Raw genomic sequence first — 24,920 nt, forward strand, 5'->3', positions numbered from 1 at the left:
AATGTATTATCTAAAAATCATAAGTAAAAATCATTATATACAGCTTTAGTATAGGACAAACAAAGTACAGCACATCACATAGTACGGGTACAAAAACGATTAGTCCCATGATCTAAATCTCCATCGATTCTGTACATTTCTGTAGAATATTGAAACATCCTGCTCTTACATTAGTTCGTAAAATTGCAAGGGTTGTTGACTTCCCATGCACTCTTTTCAAGGTTACAGCAAAATGCATCGAGCTCGGAGCACAGGAAGCCCACTATCTCCCCATGGACATGGCCGAGGTCAATGATACCGAAAAACTGATCGAGAAAGCTGAAAAGATACTCGGTGGATTGGACTATTTGGTCTTGAACCATGCCTTGTACTACTGGGAGTTTTGGGACGGCAACATTGAGAAACTGCAAAACATCATGAATGTCAACTTTGTGTCATTCGTAAGCTTGGCAAGTAAAGCTCTTCCTATGTTGACAAAAGCCAATGGGAGTATAGTCGTTGTGTCTTCTAGTGCAGGTGAGTAGATCTCCAATGACATTACTACTATACTGACAATTATTTCTCCCTTTGTTCTGAATCAGATTCTGTCCAGTGTCAATTAAGAATTAGTGTGTTTATCCTATCATTAAGGTAACTCGCACTGTAAATGTTATCTAAACCCCGGGACGCCTAGATGACATACACTTTATCATATAATGTGCACGCAGGTACCGATTTACGGGTTGATAGAAACTCCCATTGTAACCCAAGGCGATTGTGACTTTTTAATAGATTTCAAGGGAATATTGGAATTACATCGTTTGTTCAATTTATTCTTGCGAATACTTCATTTTTTACTAACCATTGCTTCTCGAGCTCATTTATACACTTGATTTGATAAACATCAATGTTTCATTGAGTTTTTGATCAATCAGTGATGTCTGCATAGAAATGAACACATTTATGTACAAATTTGGAAAGCACAGAAATATCTGTCGATGAAACTGAGTTGCATATCACGAGGGCATTGTCTTCATATGCTACTCCATTTTCTGTAGTTGTACAACATACATATTATAGCCCATACATGGGACTATGTATCCAAGGGCAAGAGGACCGGTGACCATTTGCCCGACATAAGAGTATATGTTATAGCGGCTGCCTAAACATGGGACTATGTGCCCGAAGGTAGGTGACCATTTGCCCTCCTTACGCCGGGCAAATGGTCTCCTGCCCCGAGGGTACATATTCCCATGATCGGGCTATAATTTTTTTTACATGCCTCCCCGACATAAATTTTCTCTCCAATTATTTTGGTTTACGTACAAATGACAATTATATGCTTTATTTCTATTTTAGACGAAAATCTGTTGAAAAAATGAACGATTTTCATCATCGAACGCCGCATTGATATATTAAGTCATTGTAATTAAGTTTATCGAATGTCTTTCGCATAATTTTGAAAAAAGTATTTCTTAAGTAAAAATGTAATTTGATCTTTATTTATCCTTAAGTTATCAAGTTTGAAATAGTCCCGGTTCTCTTTCAGTCCAATGATGACTATGCGACCAGCAACGTCATCAACGAGTTACCATTGAATCCTATGGAGCGCGCGACGTTCGATATACGAGGCATGTAATAAAGGCGAATGACGCCTGCCTCCTTATTTAATTAATGCTGCATTAAGTCCAATGACGATGTACTCGAATTATAGCATATCTTGGGATACAGAGATTGCATCGAAGCCTTCAATCTCAAAATTGGTCCACAACTATATTAAACCCAAGTGTATAATTCTGAATTGCAGGTCTATATGGGACTCCAGCTATGTCCTCGTATTGCGCGACAAAACATGCACTAGGAGGCTTTTTCGAAGCCCTGAGACAGGAACTAATTTGGAAGAAGGCTAATGTTGCGATAACTTACTTCATACCTGGCTTTATAGGATCTGAAGGCGGCCTGTCAATCATACAGGGACAACTTAAGATGCCTGACATTGTTATTAGTCAACTAGCATCACCGGATCGTACGGCTCTGGCTTTGGTGAAGAGTGCAGCAGCACGTAAAAGTATCGCATATTATCCTTGGATTCACACACGACCATTTGAAACCCTCCACACGGTTTCACATGAGTTGGCTGATTTTATCATTTCACAGTTATCCCCTGTGTACCTTATTCGTGTTGCAGAAAGTCAGTGATTTTTAAAGTTTAACTACTGACTGCCATAAAATGTCAAACGATCATACATACATACATACATACATACATACATACATACATACATACATACATACATGTGTGTGATCTCGTTCGATCAAAGGCATGGTAAAATTTAAGTAATCAGCATGAAGTGTCCTAAAGTACACATTTATTGTACCTGCAAGGTCTGTTTCATGCGTCTTTCCAGTCATATGTTGTTAAACTATGGATAGGTTGTCATATACATTTCATTAAGTCTGAATCTGAATATTGACAGAACGTCATATGTTCATGTACAGCTAACAAACAAGGCTTTTACGCGACGATTTTTGTGCAGGCTATAGCGACAAAGGGTTACAATTGGTGGTGAATTTAGAGAGGATGCCGTTTTCTGTAAATGCATGTTATATTTACACGAAAATGGACTGAAAACGCATAATAAAACGTATCACTTACAATATCCGCAATCCTATTGCGCATGCGGTGTGACCGGTAGTGAGGAACACTAAAACTTCGTAAGGACTTATCTAACAATAAAGAGAAAACATTCCATAGTCGTCTTTTACCTTGGAAAGTGCTCATGAAAACACCATATGAGCAAAGCTTTTTGTTACGTTTTGTAAGTGTTCGCCTACTCAATTATGAAATACCCTACGTGGTTGTCCCTCCCCAAAGTTAGCATGTAGCTTGCACTATGTATCCATGGTACATTACGACCAGTTAATATTCCAATTCATTCATTCATTCATTCATTCATTCATTCTGTCCCTCCAATATAAAATAGAAATTAGGTTATTAACGTTTCCGCTGTATTGATTAAATTCTTTTTTGGCCCGTTCCGAAATTAAAGGGTTTCCAAAAGCAGCGAAATTATGATATATTGGTACAACCCTTTAAATTGGCACTTTACGTTAAATTGGTACACTGAATAATTTTGAAAATAATATGTAACAAATCGCGGCCAACGTTTTTACTGAAGTGAGATTTCAATAAAAATATTGGAAAATATATTGTTGTTTTGTTATGCATTTGTAAAGGTAAGCCTGTTATGAAAGTATTTCCTAATGCCTACAAATCAAGATCATGGGAATATGAAATTTCAGGAAAGACACATATATATGTAAAATGTGCAGTCGAATTTCAAAAGTGAAGTTTACGCAATAAAGCAACTTTGCATATCTGAAAGCTAGTGTGCAGCTTTGAGAAATGTTAGATTATCCGTCTTGTGCTAGAGTTTACAGATCTCGACAAACAGGGCAAGTTATAAAAACAGGGAGACTGGAGGTTTCGTCTCCCGACTGCACTTTCCATGTTACCTTACAGATCAGCGCAGAAGGTACCTCAAGCAAACTGGATACTAGCGTAGAGGAGACCATTACTTTTATTGCCCCCACCAACATGATTCATTGCGGTTTTGTTTGTTCGTATGACTACAATCGAACAAAGGGGAACATGGGAAATAGCCATACAACAAACATCGCTTACTGGACGAGAACCCAAATATGTGATTCTCACTTGCAGTGACACTAATCATGAACCCTATAGAACACGAGATTGCAAGAGGCAATTATGTCACATTCGAAAGGCCTCCGGGCTAAAATGCAATTTGTGTTAAAATAAAGGACTGTTCTGGTAAATGGCATTCCGAGCCCATTGCCCGTCACACAGAAGAATCGGATAACTGTTACATAACTGAAAGAGTGGATGGCGAATCAGCTTTTGCAAAACTACGCATTGTTAAATGTGGAGAGACCTTCAGTGTTTATGGAAGAATGAGTTTCAAACGTCCCAAAATGCAACGCTGTATATCAAAAGGAGTCATAATTTGAATGGATGCGTCGGTTATTGTTCTTCAGTGGAGAAACAATTCTTCATTTGTGTGAGGTTGGTAGAAACTATCAAATTAACAGGGAGACAGCGACGTTCACGGTTAAAGATAAAACGATTGTGAGACGTACACGTTCTACCTTACGAGGTGCCATATCATGTACACGAACGCTTTATGCACCATTCTAGTGAACATCTGCTCAATGTTATGAAACAGGGTCGTGACACGATGTACATACTGTAAAGACGATATGATTAGATAGTTAAATGAGACTTCTTTTGCCTGCGGCATTGGGTTTCTACAGTGAACAGAATTTTATCCTTAGCCTACCAGGCAATTTTACAAAATTCTATGCATGTTTTTATTTATTCAACGCGTTCTTCGAAATGTCTTCCTATTTCGCTGCATCACTGGTTTTGTGTAATATATAATATGAAGTTCCTTCTATATCAGAATGACCTTTGACAACGTCTTTATGATGTTTCAGCAGCGTACCCGCAGCAATATACTGCACGATCATCCCAGTGCGCTTAGAGGCTCATACTGAGAGGTAGTTGTTACAGGAAATTGACTTTTACACTTTAAAGGGACAAAGTCGGCCATTTTTCATGAATTTTGTTTGATGCAAGATACTACTTATTTTGTTGGACATGTTGAAAGATACTGAATAAATGGGTGACCATGCATATATTCAACCCTGGTTTTAGACAAATTAAATGAAACCATCGCCAAAATGAATTAATGGCCATGACCATTCATTCAGTATCTTGCAGCATGTAAAGCAATATAAGTAGTATCTCATATCACAATATTTACGAAAAATGGTCGACTTTGTCCCTTTAACTGAATATGAAATACAATTACTCATCTCTCTACTGTAAAAACTACATTCTGCAATCTGACTCAAACCCATCATTCGCAGATTATTATCTTAGGGGCAGTCGATAATAAAAGCTGACGCTCGACAAACGTAATTCTTTCGTTTAGGAGGGAGGGGGTAAAAGCTCATTTCGTTTTGTGTGCGTCAAAATCGCATAAGGATTTTCGTCTATTGTTTTCGAAGTGTGACTTTGCAGCGAGAGCGCAAAACTACCTTCGCATTCATCGAGAACAGATTGACCACAAAATAAGGAGACAGAAAAGACAAGGAAAAGGCATAAATGTGAAATAAAAACTTGTATGCTTTTTCAAATTGAAATATGTACACGAAATATTTCCTACATGCGAAATACACTAAAATGTTCTGTCTTAAAAAGTGAAACGCGTAAAGTGGAGGTTTATTAAGTAATGTGCATTTCCGGTATTTTTTCATGGGCGTAAGGATCGGAGAGGCGCGTGTGGGTTTGTCAGAAACGGCATCATAATACGAAATTAATTTCGCATAAGAACTTTCGTTTTGAGGGGGGAGGGAGGGGGTTACAAGTAAAACGAAGGAATTACGTTTCTTGTGCGTCAGCTTTTATCATCGACGACCGCTAATTATAAAGAAAAAATGTGGATTCTGTGTAACCCGATCCGTCCTGGTTCAAAATGTCCGAGTTGCCAGCCTTTTTATCTAAAAGACATTATTCCACTCACACTCGTTTCTGTTTGCATGGAAGAACATTAATAAACTTGTTAGAAAGCTTGCCACAGCTAGTAAGACTAAAACACGATAACGCACTGATCGACCAAGTGAAGATAATAAAATACTGACCGACCAGCAGGAGATAAAGTACTTGTAAAAATACAGACGGTAAAAACATGTTTGTTTCGGGTTAAATCCTTCGTCATAAAACTGGTCGATCAGTGTTTATATTTTATCAACTTTCACTTGCCGTGCTTTTATCCCTCTTTTGAGGTAGTTTGTAGTTTTAGACTAAAATACTTTATGTGGACTGCTCAAAATTTAAGATTGCAGCAACAGTTTGCAATGTACGTTTGTCAGCATTTTGATGTGTGGGCGCATTCAAATTCAATTAGAACCATGTGATAATCTTATTCTTCTAAATGACATGATCATAACCATTCAAGACACCTGTTATCACCAGTAATTAGTTGTTCAAGATGATCTTATGCTCATTGTCATTTTATATTTGCTCCTTGCACCTGGTAAATCATACCTTGAATAATACTTATTAGTGAACTTATTGTGATGTATATTAACCGAAATAAAACAGCAAGCCCATAGAGATGGGAGACCGCATGTCAACTTGTGGACAATGTATATGATTGGATGAGTACATGAGCTCTTCTTGCTGATTGGTTAAAATCATATCCATCCCTCGCTGTTCTTCTGTACAGAGGGAGCGTGATAGCTAATGTGGCGATGGTTCGCATAACCATGAATTTCCGATCAGAATGAAACCTATGATTTTATCTTCATAAGAGTACATTGCACTTCTCGACATGTTTTGAATTCTACACGTTTAAGAATGAAACCACTCAAATGTGTGAGAAAGGAACTTTTTGCAATGCCAAGACTAATGAAGGTAGTTCAAGGTAAACCATAGTACTAGAAACTTCCAAATTCATATCAACCAATTAATAGTATAATACAACCAGGAAAGTGGACATAGGATTCCCAGTTTTTGTTACAGATGAAACCATCAAAAACATGTAATAAAACGCACAAAACCACTGACAGACTTAAACTGAAGGAATTTAAGTGTATATTATAAATCATAACTACATCGACTGATTTTTGTCCTTTTTTATGAAGATATCAATAACATGACAGTTCGTTTATTTGGATGTTGCAAAACTTTATTCAACAGTCTACAGTGTTTAAAAGGATGACAAATACGATACACAATGTCATACAAACAATTCAGAATACAGTACAGTTCGCGAAAAGACAAAAAAATACGATCTTTTGGGAAAGCGTGATGTTAATTACATACAAAGTTTAGAGCAAATCACCTAACGAAAATATGTAAATACGTGAAATATGTGTTTTCATCGTATTATTAATTGCTAAATTGAATGGAAAAGACTTTCTATACATTAATTCTCACACTACTACATACACGCTAAATTATGATTTCATTGACACGCATAATTATAACTATTATAATTTCATTGACAAGTTATATATCTGGTCGTTTACTTATGTTTTCAATTTTAAATTCATACATATGGATGCGCGGGCGCCTTGCTTCGACCTTCAAAAGTTTAGAATGTTGAGCCTATAGTAGAATTTTTAACTCTGCAATGCATAAGGATCCCTGTTCAAAAACGTCATATTGTTGCCTTAAGGTAGAATGAGCCTTTTGGACAAGTATCCGGACTGCCAATTGTTTTTAGCTCACGTGTTCGCACGTGGGCTTATGTCATAGCGATGTCTGTCTGTCTGTCCGTGTGTGTGTGTGTATTAGTGTGTGTGTGTGTCTGTCTGTCTGTCTGTTTACACGATAACTCAAAAACGCCTGAACAGATTCAAGTCAGATTGGTACACAGGTACCATATGCTACTTGCAAGAACTGATTAGATATTGGTTAGTGTTGCTTGCATTTTAATGAAGTTATGTAATATCATTTTTTTCCGTACAATGGTTTCCCTATGGAGACGGTAATGACAGTATAGACGTATATCAAGAAATACTGCACAAATTTTCATGAAATTTTTCCACAGATGACAATCTCAGAACATAATGATGATACTGTGAGTGTCATGTCAATTATCTGCTCATTTGCATATTTAATGAACTTTTGTTATTAGTGACATAACTCTGAAATTCCTGCACCAAACTTGATGATATGTACAACAAATATCTGATATATATCTAATTATACTTAGAAGCATTGGGCAGTGTGAAGTTATTAAATAGCTCATTTGCATATTTTATGAAGTTTTATAACTAGTCATATAACTCTGATATAACTGCATCAAATTGATGAATTCTGCTGCAGATACTGATCTGACTGATATCTAACTGTGGTGTAAAGCACTTAGTAGTGTCAAGTTAATGAAGGGTTCATTTGCATATTTAATGAACTTTGTAATTAGGTATATAACTCTGAAATTACAGCACCAAAGTCAGTGAAATCTGGTACTGATATTGATCTGATAAAAATCTAATTGTACTGACAAGCATTTGGCAGTGTCAAGGTAACAAATAGCTCATTTGCATATTTTATGACGTTTTGTAATGAGTCATATTACTCCGCAATAACTGCACCAAAATTGATGAAATCTGCTGCAGATACTAATCCGACTGATATCTAATTGTGGTGTAAAGCATTTACTTGTGTGGAGTTAATTAAAGGTTCATTTGCATATTTAACAAACTTTGCAATTTGTGATATTACTCCAAAATTACAGCATTACATTTGATGAAACTTGCTATAGATATTGATCTGATAAATATTTAATTGTACTGAGAAGCATTGGGCGTGTCAAGTTAATAATTAGCTCATTTACATATTAAATAAAGTTTTTTCATTAGTGATTTAATTCTGAGAGTACTGTGCGAAAGTTGATGAAACCTGCTACATATAATGATATAACAGATATCTGATTGTTAGGCGATGTTGCCGTGAGTGTGTGGGGGTTCGAATCCCGTTTGGGTTATAGTATAATTTACATTTCTTTAACCTGAGTGGACAGTTCTGCTGGTGGATATTTACTTGTCCCCGAGTCTGTCTGATAGCTCAGTAAAAAGCTTCGTTCTTTTCCGATTACTATATATGTGTGTACTGTGTGTGTGTACTGTGTCTGTGTGTCGTCTGCTCCACGCATACCGTGTTGTTCGGTCGCGCACAGAATTGAAACATCTAAGTCGGTTACTGTGACCAACTCTTTTGGGTTGGAAGCAGTGGCCGACTGGTTTTGTGCACGGCCTAGCAGCTAGGCGATGTTGCCATGAGTGTGTGGGGGTTCGAATCCCTTTTGGGTTATAGTATGATTTACATTTCTTATTACACGCCTCACACGGGTGTCGATTATATTGGTATGAATTAGATTTATTGACAGGGATATTGAAAACATTATACAATAAATCCTCGTCAGAGATAGTTACTCTGGCAGTAGACCGTATACACGTATAGTCTTATCAGGAGTCTGTCTTCCACTCTGCGTGGCGTGCTCAATTGAACTGCTGTCAGAATATACAATGTCTGTCTTATTTGATTTTGTGTTTTGGTTAGTGATTAATCTGAGGTCTGCAAATGTTGCGTAACATCTCCTTGCTCGTCGTCGTTTGAGACAGGTCAAAGGTACAATTCTTTTGCTCTTCGTCGTTTGGAACAGGCCAAAGATACAATTGTTTTACACAACTTCATAACGGTCAAAAAGCATGCAGTAATTCGTGTCATACTGTATTATTTCATGCGTCCAGTAGCGTCTGATAAATGTCAATACATGTCGTGTCATCAGCAGTCAATTTCAATCCATGATAACTAAGTCTGTAATTTTGTCAAACTCAAAATCTGTACAAGGCATTCATATAACACGTCATTCCTTCCATTCAGGGGTTACATTAGCACACGTAGTTCTGTTGAGTAAATGCTAAAATTTTCTAGTCTGTTCACTGGATATCAACACGTGAGCACATTCAGTTCATATCTGGTTTATACTTTTCTTGTTTACCGCTTGTGGAAGTTAATGTTGAAGCTGTTCGAGTGATAATTTTCACCGTCTTAGATTTTTGCAAAATTGAAAATTTTATTTTCCCAATAGAGTTAACACAGGGATGGCGGCCATTTTGAATTTCAATTGTCGGTAAATCAACATCGGTGATTTGTTTCTCTAAATCAGATGACCCCGGATTTTTTTTGATTTGGTAAGAGAATATATTAGGACGTTTGAGTGGAAGTTTAAGGTTTTCACTTTCAAGGTGCATACCAGCTTAAAGTGCAAGTATTGTTCCGCATAGCGTCAAATTCCTACGGAGACTTTGATAAGGCCCGGATATCGTTAGTACTTGAAATGACAATCAGTATCTTCATATAATACCGTCATTTTGAGTGATATTTTTCATCAGTGTCTTTTAGGTCAAGCAAAGTGTTCTGTTTGTTGAATAACGTAACGGTATTTTTGCAATACATTACAAAGTCTTAGTTCCATGATACTAAACATTTTACCGGGATGGCCAGCGACGATTATTTGATCTCTTCCAGTACAATGTTTTCGGATGGCATGTTCACATCGCTATTTTCATCGGTATTCCTGTACTGTAAACGTCCTTTTCTGGACTGGACCTAATGATTGTATGAAGAAAAATAAGCTAGGTAAAAAGAATTTTCTTACCTTTTTATGACGACACCGAGAGAAAATATTTCAAAAATGATACGCATTCTATTGAAAAGCTGAACTATAGCAAACGGTTAAACATTGTATTTGGCAAGTTACAGAGAATGCGATCCCGACAGCGTAGATGAAGTTGCATTTCGGTCCTCAAGATTCCATCCCATTACAAATAATTTAAAACTTTTGAAACGGAAAATGTAAGGTTAAAGGTCTTGCGGCTTGGAGTACAGCGATAAAAAAACCAAAACCAAACCACTCGTTTGCCAATGTTTGGTAATTTTGAATTAATCATAAAGGAACGTTCTCATCAGTAAGTACTTTCACAACCTCCACTGTCATAACATTTTCATTGATGACTAAAGAATGTTTTATTATGGCGTCAGGAACTGAAATACAGAATATCACTGTTAAAAATTACGAAAATTGATGTTAAGCACGAAATGTTACTTATAGCAAGGTAGCATCCCAAGGGTATACTATTTTTTCCGATCATAATTTCTAAATGTGAAAATATTTAAAAGCCTCAAAAGGTGCATATTACCTCGGCATTTTCACTCTGCCCACTTTCAGGATTATTTCGTTTTCCATGTTTTTTCTTATTTTCCATCATTTCTTTCTGAATTTGCAGTCTCTGACAGTCCTCATCCTCAAAGTCTTTCACTGCCTGTTTGTGTTCTTCGTCCTCTGCGAAATATCGAGCTCTCAGGACAATCAGCAACTATACATGATGCAGATAAGCACACAAGTAATGGTTAATCAGCGCCACTTTTTTGGATTTTGACGAAAACTTTGTAAATCTGAAAATTTACCATTATATTAGACGGGTTTTTTACTAACTTAGGTACATTCAGATCAAATACCTATCACTGAGGGTGGAATGGTTCGTGCCAAGGATAGCACATGTTACGTGCACAATACCCTTATAACACCCACAGGAAATGAGCATTGGATACTCATTTCTGTAAATTTCAGAGCACCTAGACACTGAAGTGTTCAGAGAATTGGTGAGTTAATTTTGGGTACCAAATAAACTATTCAAAAGATAAATTGGCAAGGCTATAACGCGATACGCTGGAAGCCATATTGTTTAGAGTTTGTCATCCAGCAACAGCCTACGCTGAGGGTCAAAAGCAGAGGTCATAGCCCCATTCTGAGGTAAAAACTTAAGGACATGTAATTCCAAATTTACAATGTTAAGTGAAACTATCTCGTTTCTGTTCAGCAGAAGCATTTGACACATTTTATTGATATTTGCATATTGTAGTCACGACTCTGAAGGATGTAAAGAAATGGTAGCCTAAAATAAGTTGGTATCGAAAACGCTGTGTCCATAACTGTCATACTCATTACTGTTTACCAACCTCCTTATTAGTGGCAAAGAACCCAAGATAGATGACAGAACCCTGCAAAATGGAATTCGAAGGAAATGAATTAACGCCTTGTCCGTAAAAATCTTTAAAATGATATTGATTTTATCCGCCTGAAAGTCCGGTGCACGTAATTCAAATAACAGCCTCAAATATTCTGCATGTTTGCTTCTTGTACACACACTAGAACAGAAATTTGCGAGAAATTTGCGAGACATGGACACTTTCTCGGGGGGTTTTTTGCGAGAAGTAAGCGAGAGTACATACTTTCTCGCAATAATTTAGCGAGAATTTAATTTTCTCGCAATCAGATGGCGAGAACTGTTTTTTCTCGCTCAGCATCTGCGAGAAACTGAATTCTCGCAATCAATCAGCGAGAAATTTGTTTTCTCGCTCTGCATCTGCGAGAAATTGTAATTTTCTGTGTAAGCACAATTTCTCGCAGATGCAGAGAGAGAAAACTTAGTTCTCGCTGACTGATTGCGAGAATTCAATTTCTCGCAGATGCATGCGAGAAAGCATAGTTCTCGCAGCTTGATCGCGAGAAAGTATGTATTCTCGCTTACTTCTCGCAATACAGCGGGAAAGTGTCCATATCTCTCAAATTTCTCGCAAATTTCTCTACTAGTGACATCTTTTAATTTTGAATTCAAATGGCAGTACTGTCAGTGAAGATAAAACGACAGAACTGTCACAACATTGTTCATTTTGAACATATCCCCCATTTTTTGACCAGTTATTCCTATACGCGAACGATTACGGGGGTTCAGGTTTTGACTTTTGGTGTAATTGATTGATATTTGAAAATCTGCGAAAGCATGCAATCTGGAGATGGTTTTACGTAATGATTTTGGATTATTGGCATCATGAAAGTAACGAAAACGGTATTTGTACGTAGATATGGAAATTCAATAGGATAAAACTATGGCGTAGATATAATGCAAATCTTACCTCCATGAAAATGCAACATGCAAATGCATACATAGAAATTACAGGGTTTTCAATCAGATGAACAGCAAAATTGACGATCCGGGTTACGATGAACATTGCATGGAGTAACATTGCTGATTCCATCTTCGCACTTTAATGTAAAGGAAATATAGTTTTCATGTCCGGTGGCAGGATTGTGAAAACTGGTCACATATCTTTGACGTTAAAAGCATCAGTCCATCTAAATGGTCTAGTTCATAATGAGGCATAACAACAAAAGTTAAGCGTAACGTCATTTTACCATTTAATTTGTACTGATTAAAATTTAAGGAAACAAAATGGCAAAAAAATCAAAGCCCTCCCTTTAGGTTCACACATTGATATGGGGTATTTTTTTTCTCATTGTTTCCTACGATACCCTGCATATTCTCTCTCTAATGAACAGGAATGAAATCGGAGAATAGGATTAGGTGTCAGGATCGTTCAAATTCCGGGAATTATTCAGAGAAGTGAGGTTTATCGATGGTTGAAATTCAAAAACAACCATTGTCCTTAAATTTTGTGAGAATATTCACAAAAGAAAAAGAAAACTAAAATTGCGAAATTTTAAATTTCTCTTTGGTTCTAAAATCTCTAGACGGAACCAGATTGTATTATTTTGTGATAACGGACATCTGTCCCAAATCTTAGTCTGTCCATAATAGTTTCCGACACTCGTGTATAGACAACACTGAGAATCGCTTACCTCAGTATCTCCTCCTCGGGTCCCCGGAGAAGTTTGACCAACTCAGCCAGCATGCGATAATCGTAGCAGAACACCAGTATGGCGACCTCGAATGAAAAAAAAAACGCACAAGATAGGAATATAAATGCTCTCTAAATTATTCTCGATAAGCCTAAACAGTTAACGGTAATCTATATTATTTGCAAGACCTACATGTGTATGTACTCGAGTAGGAACACAAGCAGACATTCTAGACGATTAGGAAAAATGTGAAAATCTTACTGACTTGCAATAAAGAAACCGTGAAATATTAATATTTGAGATGCTGCTTTCATAACAGCAATTCTTGGATTGTCACTCCTTGAGATTTTAAATCCTTACTTCTTGATACAAATTTTACATACTTTCAAAAAGTAATAATGGTCATTAGGGAAATCAAATAAGCAACATTCAATAATCACAGAATACGTCGAAACCTAAACTGTAGCTCAGTATTGCTAAGTAAGTTTTGATTCTTGTAGCAATAAGAAACAGCAACATGCATACATACGTACGTACTAACGTACATACATACATACATACATACATACATACATACATACATACATACATACATACATACATACATACATACATACATATACACATACATACCGATGAGATAAGGAGCACCATCACATCGATCGAAGACAAAATTGCCGAAGAGTCTAAACTCGGGCTGCAGTAGGTAAAACGCAAAATTGGACATATTATATTCATTGATAAACTCAAATAAAAATTACGATGTAAAGCTGTTAGACGTAGGAAAAACAGAACCAATTATAAAGGCATATGTCTTGACAAACTTGTATGATTTAAGCAGAGAGGCAATTTTGTTCTTCATGACAAATATACAATGTATGCAAAACAGTTTTCCATTACCTGTTTTTCTCCTTGTCAGTAGGTAACATCCAAATCAGACATGCGAGGACTACACAAGGTATAACCCAGCCACAAATGACGTACAAGACTCTGTAAGACAAAGGGATGTTACTACAGTTCTTGTGCAACAAATGGTTTTGTAACCATACTTAGTGTCATAGAAACCAAAGACTTGTGATCCTTGTAAATATAAACTTAAAATCTTAAATTTGCAATACCATTATAATTACTAGAAACGGTTACAGCTTTGTCCAAATACATTTCGCCCACTGGAATAGCTGGGTTGGGAAACGAGTGCAACAAAAAACGACATAGTTCTATGCCGTGGAGAAAAAAAAGTTTATGCTGAAAGAACTGTACCTTCATCGTCAAATATTAATACTTTCAACTATTGAGCGATCACCGCCCTGATTTACTGTAACATCAATCACTACTTAAAGGTAGGTTTTGTTGAATGTTTATCAGATAAAAGAGAAAAGCCATGGAAGCAGATTTCTAATCACCTTGCACGGGTACATCGATATAAGTAGTACTTCAGACAAATGAAAAATTGAACACTCAGGTTCATCATCCAGAATGAGTTGCTGAGCAGCGCCGTATGAGAGAATGCCATAACCAGCGAATTATATTTCTGCAAAGACGGGAAATAAATAAATAAATAAATAAATAAATAAATAAATAAATAAATAAATAAGAGCAAACATTGAATTGAATAAGAATTGAAGCAATTGACTGATTAACACATGCAAGTTAGTCCACCGATTCTGCCAGAATGGGTAAAGCGACTGGCCCATTAACTATTCAAAGGGTACGGCAAAAGGCAACATGGGCGTTTATTTCTCTAATTTATCTATTTATTATCATTCATTTGCTTATTTGTCTGCTTTCTTAATGTTGTTTTGTTTATCCTGGCTTACCTTTGTTTCATGCAAACACAAAAATATAATTGAGAGAGCGGAGATGTCTTTCCTGTAATAGTGAATTCATATTCCAACACCTCCCCTCATTAAAACTTCGCAAAACACCCTTCCATTTGCATGACATACAAGAAATAGTCTTATCAAAGTCTATTGATCTCAAAAGTCAAAGACACAATCCCGAAATAAACAGCGTACTCTGCATGTAAAGGTATTATTTATAAAATTATCGATACAGAGTTATATTTTAAAGTATACCTCATACTCTTGTTTGTCAAACAGAGAGTCCATAGCAACCACGATAGGGAAGAAAGAAAACGAAAGAATAGCCTGGGCAAGTACCACGTAGAAGTCCGATGTCAGCCTGGATTGGGGTGAAGAAGAAGTGAAATTTATGTTTCCGTTAGTAACAAACACTCAAATTAAAAAAGTTTCATAGTTCTATAAAGCTGGTCACTATTTTTTCCCCAATCAATTTGAAGACAGGACATGAAACCTATTAATGCTAAAGTCGGTATCTCATCTGTTGCCTATACGTAAAACCGATTACAAAATTTACTCACCTGGCCATGAAAACAGCAAACAAACTTATAACGATGAACAGTAAAGACAGCGAACAACATAGTGTCAATATAGGGACAGCTGCGGCTTCGAGAAATGGCTGAAAATGATTGGTTGATAACAAACCATAAAATGGTCAGTCCTCTTCGCTCAGGAGGGCGCTATGCTATAAATCTAAAGATGTGCGCCGCTAAAACTACCTTATGTAGTGCTAATATTCGAAAGGCAAATACGGAATGAATGTATCTTTCACAATACGTGGGTATATGCAAATTTGCAGTGTCATGATAATTTTCAGTCATTGCACCTTCAAGAGCGGCTGAAACGATATTTTGTTATCATGGTCTTTAGCTTTAATGTCATCTCCGGGATTACCTTCAATGTGATTTGCGAAAATAGTTCAGTCACTGTGATGATTTTCTCTTCTTTCTTGTTTTGTGCTTAATCAATTTGTTGGTATAAACAGGCACTATCTACAAAACAGAGATCGAAGAAATTCGGAACTTGCGAAAACTTATCGTTTTTGTCGATAGTGTATGAACAAGAGAACAGTACAATATTTACTAAAAGATGTAAACTTAATTTAGCACTATCTACTATTGTCATTACTGTGTCTCTCGATTGACAATGAACTTGACGAGCAGAACTTTAAAGCATGTATACCTTAGGACTCTGCCCCATGGTCATTATTACAGCAAAGCTACCAAGATGGCTACATGCACATTCAACATAGTCCAACGTGTCCAGCTTGCCACTGTGGGTTACTTTACATCCACTTGTACTCCACATGCTAAACATAACAAGTATGAAAGTAATGAAACCTGTGTGTATCAAGTCACCTGCCGTTCAGATCTATTCTGATTGAGATGCTTGACTGATGGCACAGTCCGTCTCCTTTGTTGACGATAATTTTGCGATATTTATGAAACCTTTGCAAGCCACATTTGAGACATGGTCTGCCAGTTGTAGAAAGTGGTCTGCTATTTCAGTAGACTTTATCCACTAAGATGAACATGAATTCTACTATGTTCAACACACCGTGTGCCTATTTCGGACACACAATCACGGTTCTTTGTCTATCGTTAAAGTTAGAATGCTCCTCGGGAACACAAAATTCAGACTCCAAAATTTGAAAATTCTTTTTCTGATCTACCACTATTTGGGGCTCATTTTAAAGCTTTTGGATTAAGAAAAATTGTCACTTTCTTCCTTTTCCGAAAATCGAAAATTATCCACAAACAGTCAACACCGGGATAGTGGCTATTTCGAATTTCAAATCGGAAAATGTCAGGTAGTTTATTTCGTTTATAAAATAACGCAATCATGGGACTCTTTATTTTTGTGATTATCGTTTGTGTCCTTGACTGTTAACATAAGGAGCAGGCTGATTTTTAGAATGTTGTCATACGTTCACTACTTTACTCATTAGCATCCTAAGAGTTACATGGAACATAGATATAACACAGACCTCTACTCGGGCTACTTTTTTCTGAAACACCACATACATTGTAGTATACAGAAACAAAATTATTAAAACATTATTAAAACAACGTGAAATTGCTACACCTTGCTATATATTTAGAGGACGGGTTTTATACGAAGCTGTACACAAACTTATTTATGTGGCAGTTGCGTAATTAATTTGCAAAGACACAAATTCATATTTTGTTACCAAAATACAATGATCGAATTCCACAGAAGGAAGCTGACTACGAGCTGCAGAAAAAAAGGAACACAAACTACAAAACTTGTGATTTTTGGTTGACAATAGTCACTTTCGCTTACGGGCTATGTTAAAGTGAGAAAAAATGAACAGTAACAGTTACTGTAAGCGTTCGTCCTGATAGGTTATCGAAACTGTTTGTGCATAGCAACAGGAGAACGCCCAAACATAAACGGACCTTGGGTGTAAAGGCTTCCAAGTGAATAATAAAACTAGGTGCTTCTTTTTCATGATCAATTTTAAGACATAGAAAGGTGTCGGGCATTACTTAGTTATTCATAATAAAGAAACGTCGTAGCATTCATCACTTATAGGGCAAGTGAGATATATTGTGAAAATAAACGACACTAAATAAATGAACTTATTACCCGTGTTCAGCTTCTAATTTCATGAAGGAACAAACAGGGGAGTACCCTTCCTATAAAAACATGAAAAGAGAAACACGTGCTAAGTGAAGACTGATCTCATTCGGTCAATATAGAAAGACTATTCCAATTAATGTCGTAATAACAAATCCTAGAATGCACAGGTATAGCTTTACACTTTGTAATGTGATTATAAAACTTGTGTTGGTTTGGATGAGTAAGGAAAAGCTTACCTCCTTTTCAAAGAATCGCATCTGAATTTCCAACTTCATATTATCCACTGGTTTAGGAAAGACCGACACCGATACGACCGGTGTGTTTACTTTCTTGATTCTGTTGACTGCCGTAATGGATGACACCCATTCCTGCCCATGTGACCTAGGGGACAAGGGGATAAAGCAGAGTCAAACTGATATTGACGTCTCTAACTGGTTGCACGATCAACAGTAGTGACATTATCTTGATTTTTATCTCCTTTCAATTGGTTTTTCAGATAATAAAGCACCCTTGCGAACTGGTATCACCAAACTTAGATTTACTTTCACAGTACGAAGATCTGAATGATAAATTCAGAATAAAATTTTAGTGCTATCGCGGAAACATCGCAAACAATAGTAGAGGTTGGCGTCTTCTGTACGGTAAATAGCCTTCTGAAGTGTTCAGAAGCTGGGGAGAATCAACCAGACTCACCATGCATTGATGAGAAATGACCAGACTTATTCTCACCACTAAACAAAAAGCATGGCTGATTCTCAACAATGAACGGCGAGTCTGTTTGATTTTCACAAGTGAACGATGAGTATGATACATGCTCATCTTTAAAATTACCATTCTCGTTGTGCTTGGTGAGAATTTCCAGTCGTACCGGTAAGAATGTGTTATCATACTTGATTCTCACTAAGGAGTACATTTCTCACTGTTCACTTGTGACAATTAAAACATTCTCACTGATAGCAGTGATAATAGCCAGATATTCTCAGCAATTGCGAGAAAGCGTCACTTTCTCGCTCCAGTCTCGCAATTTTTTTATATAGTTTATTGCAAGGGTGTGTAGGTTTACAACCCCGTTCGCGTAATTTGTAAGGTGCAATATGAAGTTTAGCTTCTTGTCGTGTGTTGCAGCAGCATGCCGACCGACCTGACGGCATTACGCTGCTGGCAGTTGAGTTGCAGACCAGTGAAAGTCAGCCTAATCAGTTCATGAAAATTCAAGATTTAGACGTTCACTCTAACTGAGAAAGGGGTATATGTAATACCGGGAGGGGCTTTAGAGGGGATCTGCAAAGACGAGCACTACAAGGTTAACAGGTCCACTCATATTAATGAACCTCCCTCCAATTAATATTTAGAGCTTACTAACCTTGTGGACAGAGCATCCGCTGGTATAATGTCTCCCGGATTGATGTATATGTACGATACTACTGCCAGTGGCTTATCTGGATGTTGGCAATAAAGTGTATGTCATCATTATGAACTGTACTATGAAATCCAGTAATTTCTCACAAAAGATAACTTGATACACGTTTTATTGTAAACAGCAATTATCAGTGCCCGAAGCGATAAAGATAGCATTTAAAGTAGAACGCGCCTCGGAATAGATATTCGGTTTCTAAAATTTTTACAATTCTCATGTAATCTATCAATTGTTGGGGCTCATTTTAAAGCTTACTCTTGAAGTAAGAATATACAGTAAATTTTCTATCGGGTTCTAACTCACAACATATGGCACCCAGTCATGTAGCGTAGACGCTACATTCAAAACCGCTCGGCCAAATCTCCACTCTTAAAAAAGGAGTGGTTTAATAACTGAGATAAGTTTTTACAATATTTCTGACTACAGCCCCTCCAAACACTGTAGAGTTCATGAAGCAGTCACTCTGACATACTCGCTATCACACATCGCACACAAACTTAGGGAGCGTTCAGTTATTACGGCCGGGGGTGGCAAACAAAATCCGGGGGGGTCACCTTAAATTTGAAAACAGCGAAAGGGGGGTCATGCATTTTTCTAACAGCTCAGAGGGGGTCAATTTATTTTCATAAGTACCCGTCCCGTCAAAAAGCATTTTCAATGTTCAGGAGTATTCTGGGAGATAAAAATGCTTTGCTACATGATTTCATTTTCTGAAGTCATTTAACTGTAAATCTGAAAAAAAGCTATAATTATCTGTCACATGAACATCTTGCCTTGGCAATTCTGAGGCTTGTCTTATTGTAAATCGATCTCACTGTGGCAATGAACAACTCCTATTACTTACATGTTATAGATATAGCAAGTTTTGTCAGGGAAACTAATAGACTTCAATGTATAGTTAATCAACACTTACGTGTCATTCCAAAATCCAATTTCTTGCACACATATGACCTTTGTAACCATCCTAGTCTAACTACGTAATTTAAAATGAAGTATCAAACGTCTATAAATACACAGATTAGACAGTTTTGTTTTAGAAAAAAAATATTCACAGTTTCCTCATTGACTCCCATGTACAGTGAATGTACATTTCGGTGAAATTCCAAAATCCAATTTCTTGCGCACACGTCCATTTGTTACCACCCTAGTCTACTCAAGTACATCTATAAATACGCAGATCTAGCTAATTTTGTATAAGAAAAACAGTATTCATAGTGTCCTCATGGACTCCCATGTACAGTGAATCTACATTTTGGTGAAATTCCAAAATCCTATTTCTGGCACATGTACATTCACTTGCAACCACCTTAGTCTAATCAAGTACATTAAAATGAATTATAAAACGTCTATAAATACACTGATTAAGCTTGTTTTGTATAGGGAAAAAATTATTCATAGTTTCCTCGGAAAAAATTATTCATAGTTTCCTCATAGACTCTCATGTATAGTGGATGAACATTTTCAGTGAAATTCCAAAATCAGATTTCTTGTACACATAATATGTACCTTTAACCATCATATTCTAATCGAGTACAATTATGTTAATTATCTAACTTCCGTATAAGCACAAGTATAGCAAGTTTTTCATTGGAAAAAAATGTTCACAGCTTTATCATAGACTCTCATGTATAGTCGATGAACATTTTTGATGAAATTCCAATGTCAAAGATTTTGTACTCATGCTAGTTGTAACAACCCTATTCCAATTAAGTACATTTATGTCAATTATCAAATGCTCATAAATGCATAGATATTGCTAGTTTTTTATTGAAAAAGTACTACATAGTTTTCTCATAGACTACCATGTGTAGTGAATCAACATTATCAACAGCTGATTATCAATTAATTCCAAATATCAAATTTCGTACACGCACTCTTGCGCAAAAATATTGCGATCCACCTGTAATTTCTGCCAAATACCTTTGAGGGTAATTTCAAAATTATAGCAAGTCTGAAGAGAGAATGTGAACATTAACAACTTGTGAGTTTGTAAGGAGGGTCATTGAAAAATATCTGAGAATTTGTTTTGATTCTCCCCCCCCCCTCTCCAGAGGTGTTTGTGTGTGCAGCTTTACTCAAACAATGTGGGGGGGGGGGTGTTTCATGAAATGTGTGTCATTTCAAAAGGGGTCATCAATTTCATGGTGTAATGGGTAGGGGTTCACTTATTTTGACTGATGCGAAGGAGAATTTGCCGGCCCACCCCCGGCCATAATAACTGAACGCTCCCGTATCAAAACGAAAGACAGCGTCGGGGACAATTCTGTCCACCAGCAGAGCTATCAACCCCAGGGTAGAAAATACAATACATTTTCGATCGGGTTCAAACTCACAAAGTACAGCACACAGTTACCTTGCGACGACGCCACAGTTTCAGAATTTTACCCTCTCAGTGTTTTGAAATTAAATTGAAATTAAAAATTTTATTTTCCCAATGGACTTAAAACAGGAATGACGGCCATTTTAGATTTCAAATATTGGAAAATCTTAGGTAACTTGTTTCTCTAGGATCGAACATTGCACAGTGACGCCTTGTTTTTATTCTTGATTTGGTAAGAGAATAGTTGAAAGTTTATCGAGGAAAATTTGAGCAAACGTTTAAGTCTTTCACTTTTGAGGCGTACAGTTCTTTAAACTGGATATGATTAAAAGGAGGGAGACTTTCACAAATATCCGATACATTAAAACACAGGTCAACGAAAAATGATGATCAACATAAAACATGAATCATCTTTTTGATATCAAACCCTTGGGAATTCATACATAATTATACGACATCATAAGGACAAATACATTAAATATTCTTTTTCTGTTATTCGCCTGCATCACCTTGCCATCCGGGCTAATGTCTCGTTTACCTTCTGTGATGTATTCAACAGACAGAACAGAAACTTGTCCACTATGTTTTCTAACCTACCTTCTGAAGTTGCAGCACGTAGCTTGTCAAGCGTATTCTTGGTCAAGTACACGTAGCTATTTTGGGTCACTGTCCTATTCCATTGAACAAGCCTCCGTTGCCTTGTTGAACCATCACGTTGAGACTGCCCAACGACCAGGTTTTCCTTTTCTTTGAAAAAGATTCCGTTGATTTCTGTGGCATGAACAATAAAGAAAATGTAAAAATCATGTTTTGGGGCCGATGAATAGAATTGTTACACCTAAACAGCGAGAGGACTTCGGAAGATTTAGTATGCTTTGAGGGTCAAGTAGATAACGTATTTATTTAATCAATTTACCTAATGCACTGCATGAAGAGGCAAATTCCAGTCCAGACCTTATCATAAAATTGTAGATCGTCGTACCAATCGAATCCAGGGCAGCAAATAAGGTAACAACTCCCTTGTCTGGGGCAAGTCTCTTCACAAAAGTAAGAAGACATAAAAAAAATATTTCATTTTGAATACATTTACATATCCTTAGGACCAAATTCTTCTAATCGTTCATGCAACAATATAGACATCAAGGCATTAAAAGAACGGAAAAGGGGGCTTGAAGAAATAAGCAGACACATATTAATATGCTATTCTGTTTCTGAAACATTTCCCTGCCTCTTTACATAGACGATGGAGACTGTAAATAAAAATTTTACCTCACGAATTTCTTTCCACACTGGTTCACGATCTTTCGTCAGAAGTTGACACAGTTCACCACTGAAAAGCTGTAAAGAACATTGGTTTAGACAGAATATCTCTCCTACAGATATTTGGATTCTATGAATTTTACAATTCTTGGTCTCCCGCTTCTATGGGCTCATTTGGAAGCTACGGACAAATGTAGTTATCAACTTCTTCTTGTGAAATCATTTTTTTTTCGAAATATTGCGAATATCAAGTGTTGATTAATAATAGGTAATTTGCTTCTCTAGTACCAACATTTTACACCTTACTTCTATTTTTGACTTTTACAAAGACTAGACAGGTAATACGATTTAAACTAATCTGGGAGAATAACGTCTTTTCATTGTTCAAATATATTTTAATTTTAAGGTGCCCTATAACTGAAAGTTGCAATATTACAAATATCCCATAAAAAACAAGTGAATTGCATACATAGAAAACGAGGTGAGTTTAATTTGCTGATTAAACTGACATTACTACAGTATCCTGTTATCCCAAATTAGTTCAAAATCATGTTAGGTTTAAATTTTCCTTTGGGAAACTTTTAGCAGAATTTTAGGTTTGTTAGTTTAAAGGTGCGTACTGCCATAAGTACAAAATAAGTATGAATATAATTGTTCTCGACCGTTTGACGTTTTGCCCTCCGATACTTATATATAATCCGAATGCCCCTTGCCAAAATTTTGTCAATTTGCATTGCCATCCAACTTTTCTGGAAAACTATACAAATAAGAAGTGTTGTTATTTTTTTCCAAGTTACCTTAATATACATTTCCGTATCGTTTAAGCTCGATTCCTTGAAGGAGACAACAGTCGCGGCTAACTTCGCCAACATTTCAGAGATGAGCACCATATCACCCGTGGAGATTGCATTATGTGATTCCTGGGAATGTGCAACTGACAGAATAATTCCCACTGCGTCACTGACATCTCTTGCTTTGGTTATCTGCAGTTTTATAGTTAAATTCATATATGGATATTGATTAAGCAATAACCCCCCCCCCCCCCCCGCAGGAGGATATGCACGAGATTTTGGTACGATGTACAAACGACATATAGCACGAGCCGATAGGCGAGTGCTATATGGAGCGAATTGTACCAAAATCAAATGCATACCCTCCTGCGAGAGGGCTTATTGCTATCATATTATATCAACTTCTCTGCCTTTGTTGTCTTGCTGGGATATTTTCGTCACTTGTAAGGCCAAACTGCAAAAAACGGACGTCGGAAATTCAGCGCCCATACCGAGCATTTTCATAAGTTTGGATCAGGTTGACAACAGACGCACACAAGTAGCCAACGATAACAAACGCATTACGGTCATCAACATTGCATTTTATTCACATGCAACGCGATCACTAACTTGCGACCTGCTGCAGACATAGAAAATGGGTCAAGAGTTCAATCACAAGAAAAAGTAACACATTTTTTTCAAAAATTTACATGAGAACAATTGTCCTGGCAGTTTTGGCATACTGAAAATAGATTTTTTTTGTAACGATGCGTCGACCATCGCAACATTCAGTCTTGGTACAGTAAGGTTACAGGCGCTATTTTTGAATGATGGATAATTTGGACGTTATTGTACCAGCAAATAAGTAGTTTTGAAATAATCCAGACTTGGCATGACAGAACTGTGATACAGTTTTGTAGAGTGTGCCGCCCGATTCAGCGAGAGCTGGGCGCTGACACCGCTTGTTGCATTTGATGTCAACTTTCGTCGCAGTCACCATGAGTAATTATCCTATCGTTATTTTGAACTTCTTGGTCTACATTGATAGAACATCCTCGTCTGTTACAGCCCAAAGAATATCTGACATACCGTTACTGTGAGGAAGTGTCAAGTTATTTGTGTATGAACGAATGCTATATTGATGATTTTAAAGAGCTGTGTGTCGTGTCTAGACTCCCGCTGAATAGCGAACTTGCTTAATGCATAGACGAAACGAAACGAAAGGAACGATACAGGCCCTATGATTGGCTGGACGCTGCAATGTTCGTTCTTTTCGTATGCAACCCTTTGTTGTGATTGGCAGAACGAAAACGACGACAGAGTTTCGTTCCTTTCGTTCACATTCTTTTTCTTGATTGGCTGAACGAAAGTGACGTAATATTTGCATATTCATTTTGTGTGCCTGGAAGGGCG

The 24,920-nt window shown here is 36.9% G+C and overlaps 2 protein-coding genes across 2 annotated transcripts in view; one reads left to right on the top strand and one right to left on the bottom strand.

Moving 5' to 3' along the window:
* Nucleotides 1-245: 245 nt before the first annotated feature.
* Nucleotides 246-3,136, top strand: LOC139145657 (hydroxysteroid 11-beta-dehydrogenase 1-like protein). Its single transcript, XM_070716940.1, has 2 exons — nucleotides 246-516; nucleotides 1,787-3,136. Exons 1-2 carry the CDS (start codon nucleotides 273-275, stop codon nucleotides 2,176-2,178), a joined length of 636 nt encoding a protein of 211 aa, XP_070573041.1. The 5' UTR covers nucleotides 246-272; the 3' UTR covers nucleotides 2,179-3,136.
* Nucleotides 3,137-7,070: 3,934 nt separating this feature from the next.
* The window catches only part of LOC139146340 (adhesion G protein-coupled receptor L4-like), a 45,559-nt gene continuing 27,709 nt past the window's right edge, over nucleotides 7,071-24,920 (bottom strand). The window contains exons 7-24 of the mRNA XM_070717747.1: nucleotides 23,535-23,720; nucleotides 22,747-22,815; nucleotides 22,394-22,514; nucleotides 22,075-22,248; nucleotides 19,104-19,179; nucleotides 17,977-18,121; nucleotides 17,747-17,796; nucleotides 16,319-16,445; nucleotides 15,658-15,755; nucleotides 15,353-15,458; nucleotides 14,681-14,808; nucleotides 14,178-14,267; nucleotides 13,911-13,974; nucleotides 13,278-13,363; nucleotides 12,554-12,683; nucleotides 11,597-11,638; nucleotides 10,777-10,953; nucleotides 7,071-10,186 (exon numbers count right to left, since the gene is read on the bottom strand). Of these exons, the coding sequence (XP_070573848.1) occupies nucleotides 10,088-10,186; nucleotides 10,777-10,953; nucleotides 11,597-11,638; nucleotides 12,554-12,683; nucleotides 13,278-13,363; nucleotides 13,911-13,974; nucleotides 14,178-14,267; nucleotides 14,681-14,808; nucleotides 15,353-15,458; nucleotides 15,658-15,755; nucleotides 16,319-16,445; nucleotides 17,747-17,796; nucleotides 17,977-18,121; nucleotides 19,104-19,179; nucleotides 22,075-22,248; nucleotides 22,394-22,514; nucleotides 22,747-22,815; nucleotides 23,535-23,720 (1,968 nt within the window). The 3' untranslated portion in view covers nucleotides 7,071-10,087. The remainder of the gene's footprint in view (nucleotides 10,187-10,776; nucleotides 10,954-11,596; nucleotides 11,639-12,553; nucleotides 12,684-13,277; nucleotides 13,364-13,910; nucleotides 13,975-14,177; nucleotides 14,268-14,680; nucleotides 14,809-15,352; nucleotides 15,459-15,657; nucleotides 15,756-16,318; nucleotides 16,446-17,746; nucleotides 17,797-17,976; nucleotides 18,122-19,103; nucleotides 19,180-22,074; nucleotides 22,249-22,393; nucleotides 22,515-22,746; nucleotides 22,816-23,534; nucleotides 23,721-24,920) is intronic.

The sequence above is a fragment of the Ptychodera flava genome, chromosome 12 (genome assembly GCF_041260155.1).
Source record: "Ptychodera flava strain L36383 chromosome 12, AS_Pfla_20210202, whole genome shotgun sequence".
Taxonomy (NCBI): Eukaryota; Metazoa; Hemichordata; class Enteropneusta; family Ptychoderidae; genus Ptychodera; species Ptychodera flava.